This window comes from Micropterus dolomieu, linkage group LG01 (assembly GCF_021292245.1).
Source record: "Micropterus dolomieu isolate WLL.071019.BEF.003 ecotype Adirondacks linkage group LG01, ASM2129224v1, whole genome shotgun sequence".
Lineage (NCBI taxonomy): Eukaryota > Metazoa > Chordata > Actinopteri > Centrarchiformes > Centrarchidae > Micropterus > Micropterus dolomieu.
The window spans coordinates 21766950-21769904 of record NC_060150.1 but is presented as its reverse complement, the minus strand read 5'-3'; the positions used below and the strand labels follow the sequence as shown (position 1 = coordinate 21769904).

Sequence of the window (2955 nt, the reverse complement as noted above, 5' to 3'; positions counted from 1 at the left end):
TTCATTACACAATATGAATAAGCTATGCAGACAGTTGTAAAGAAAGAACATCTTTTTCTTCTGTTCTCTACTTGTTATAGTTACACAGTATTAGGGGTGTGGGCTGTATTAAAAGTATCCACTGTTCTCCCATGCTCTAACACACAGTAACGATGAAATGTGTGCTGTTCTCACATTCTTCCTCTGTATGTACACATAAACAACAAGGCAGGGAAATATAAAAGGAATTTATTTTATTGTTTGGGTACATTATTGTTCAGTGTACATGGTCACATCTGAAACAAACTTTACGTGCTTGATAACTCTCCCACCCCGCAGACATCTACACACCAATACCGATTTATATTCATAGCGGCAAGTGCTATGTAGCTCCACATAGGGGACACAGGAAGTGACATATAACACCTTCATGCGGCGTCAGAACCGCGTAGGAAATTCACAGCCGCACCGGCAGAGCTCGAGAATGTGCAACTCGGCCGGCTCACACCCGGACGCGCTACAAGTGCGAGGGCCCGCCCAACGCTGCTTGCAGCTTTAATTTCTCCTTGTTTTTGTTTGTGATTCTGTTTTACCCTTGTGTTTTGTTTTTACTTTACTCTGCCTGCCTCCCTGTGTCTCCTCCCCTGCGTGTGCTCTCCCTCTCTCTCTCCCTCCGCTCCTGAGCCCAGCCAACAACCCGCACCTGCATCTCGTCAGCCACCTCCTCTACCTGCCACACATGCCAGCAATGCTACCCCGGTTCTCCAGTCAACCCCTGCTTGATCGTCGTTGCTCCTTACCTGGTGCCACTTCACCACTCAAGCGCGTGAGTATTCTGTGTCATTTCTGTTTACCTGTACTTTGTTTCCCCAGTGTCTGACCCAGTCTGTCTGTCCGTCTCCCCTCCAGGTTCACTCACCTCCGTCCTCCCCTCCGTCAGCTGGGCTCGCCACCCTACCCTCTCCCCTTGGACCTCTTCCACGGCGTCCTCCCAGCTCCTCCCCGTGCCTTCTTACTTCACTCTCCCTCACCTCCACTCCCTCACCCCCTTTTTTCCTTCAATAAAACCTGTTCATCCTGAGTGTTGCGTTTGGGTCCACTCTGTCCCCACATCATAACAACTACTGCCACATAGATTTTACTTTTGCAAACTTGGTTAGGCCAAAGATGTCCTTATTTGGCCGTTTCATTCCCCTTGCTGACCCTTTTCTCCCAATGACTCATAGTCACAAGATCGTCACACCCAGCTCAACATTTCACAATAATTTCAACATGTCTCAGTATGATTCTTTTCCACTCTTATTCTTCATACAACCTTTATCTATACTGTCTATCACTGTTTACTTTATTCCATTTCAAAGTTAATAAAAATCGTACATTAATTGATTACATCATATTTGTTACTTTTAATACATCACATTCTGTACTTCTAAACAATTTTTTAGTTACCTTACTGTGTACTCATTTGTTAACTCAGTTAGAAAGTACCTTACAGTCCCATTGCTTTGTGAGTCATTGTTTGTATATCTGTCCCTTGAGACGTGATTGTTAAAGCGCTGGGATGTCAACCTATTTGACAGGCGCCCAGTGGCAATACGGTTCTGACTTGTGTTTATATCAAAGGGGTAGGCACGCACTGCTACCAAAAGCCCCTTTTCCACTGCACAATACCAGCTCGACTCAACTCTACTCGTCTTTCTTTGGTTTTCTATTGTGGAAAAGTTGTACCTGTACCTGCTTCCAGGTACTTTTTTTTGTATCACCTCCGTCGAGGTTCCAAGCGAGCTGAGGCGATACTAAAATGTGACGTGAAAGCGCAGCAGACTGCTGACTGGTCAGAGAGAGAACACTATTCACTGCATCATCATTGCTGGCACTTGACAGAAGTCAGCTACAGAAAGTTTTATATTTCATTACTAAATTCACTTCTGAAAAGTTTTGAGGTGAGAAATCAACCGTGTAGATTTCAAATATTGACAGTTTTACAAACAGTGATGGCGAAACAAAAATGTGCTTGAAAGTTTTCAGAGTTGAGGAGCTCCGCAAGTGGCGGCAGGGCAAGCCTGCGGCAACCGGGAGGTGCTTGTGAAGCCGGCCAGCCGCCCGCTCACTGATCCCTCTGGTCCCACTGTCACTGAGACCGCTGCAGCAACAACGGCAGAGGAAAACACAGCTGTAAGGTTTTCACCGCTTATCTGTGTTTGCATTCTGAGGAATGTTGAAAAGTTTTAACTTAAATAAAGAGAAAGCTGTTTGTGGCTATGACGACCCGCTACATTGAGTATCTGCAGTGGAAAACAGAGCACAGCCAAACCGAGTCGAGTAGAGTCGGGGCCAGGCGAGGCGAGTTGAGCTGATTCTGGTAATGGAAAAGCGGCTATAGGAAGCTAATAACTGGGTTGAAGCCATATTATGTGCAGAACTTGCACCTGCCTTCTGGCACTATTGCTGTTAAAAACTCTCTCAGCTTCCACAATCTGCTGTTACCCCTTCTGTGTCAAAACAAAACTCTATTTTTGCTATTTTATGACATTTAATTTGCTAGTGTAATATACAGTGTTATGTTAGTTAATTAGATAAAATATTTATATATATATTTTATATTATATGCAGCCTGTTATTCCCATTAGTTAAGTAGGCCTACTTATGTATGAAACATGGTGAGCATTATTGTGAGTTAAAAAGCATCTCCTCTAGCTCTGAGGCTTTCAGATCTTTTAATGCCTTTCTTGGATTTAATTATGTTTGATGAACAATCAGGGAAAGGCAGTGCTCTGTATTGTTCAAAAACAAATAAAAATAAAAACTAATGAAAAATCCAGACTGAAACTTTTTCTTTACAGTATATGCAGAAAGCCCATTTTCTTTTTTCTACTGTTTGTTCTGTATGAATAACACTTTACAAATCCTACTGTGTCTGCTGAGATCACAGCTCACAGAAAACTGTACTTAAAGACTAGCCTGTTATTGCCTAAT

At 43.3% G+C, this 2955-nt stretch overlaps 1 protein-coding gene across 1 annotated transcript in view; it reads left to right on the top strand.

Annotated features, from left to right (window-relative positions):
- Positions 1–1060, top strand: part of reck (reversion-inducing-cysteine-rich protein with kazal motifs) — a 116356-nt gene extending 115296 nt beyond the window's left edge. Inside the window, exons 21-22 of the mRNA XM_046061402.1 lie at positions 669–782; positions 889–1060. Coding sequence (XP_045917358.1) covers positions 669–782; positions 889–1044 — 270 coding nt within the window. The 3' untranslated portion in view covers positions 1045–1060. The remainder of the gene's footprint in view (positions 1–668; positions 783–888) is intronic.
- Positions 1061–2955: the final 1895 nt, after the last annotated feature.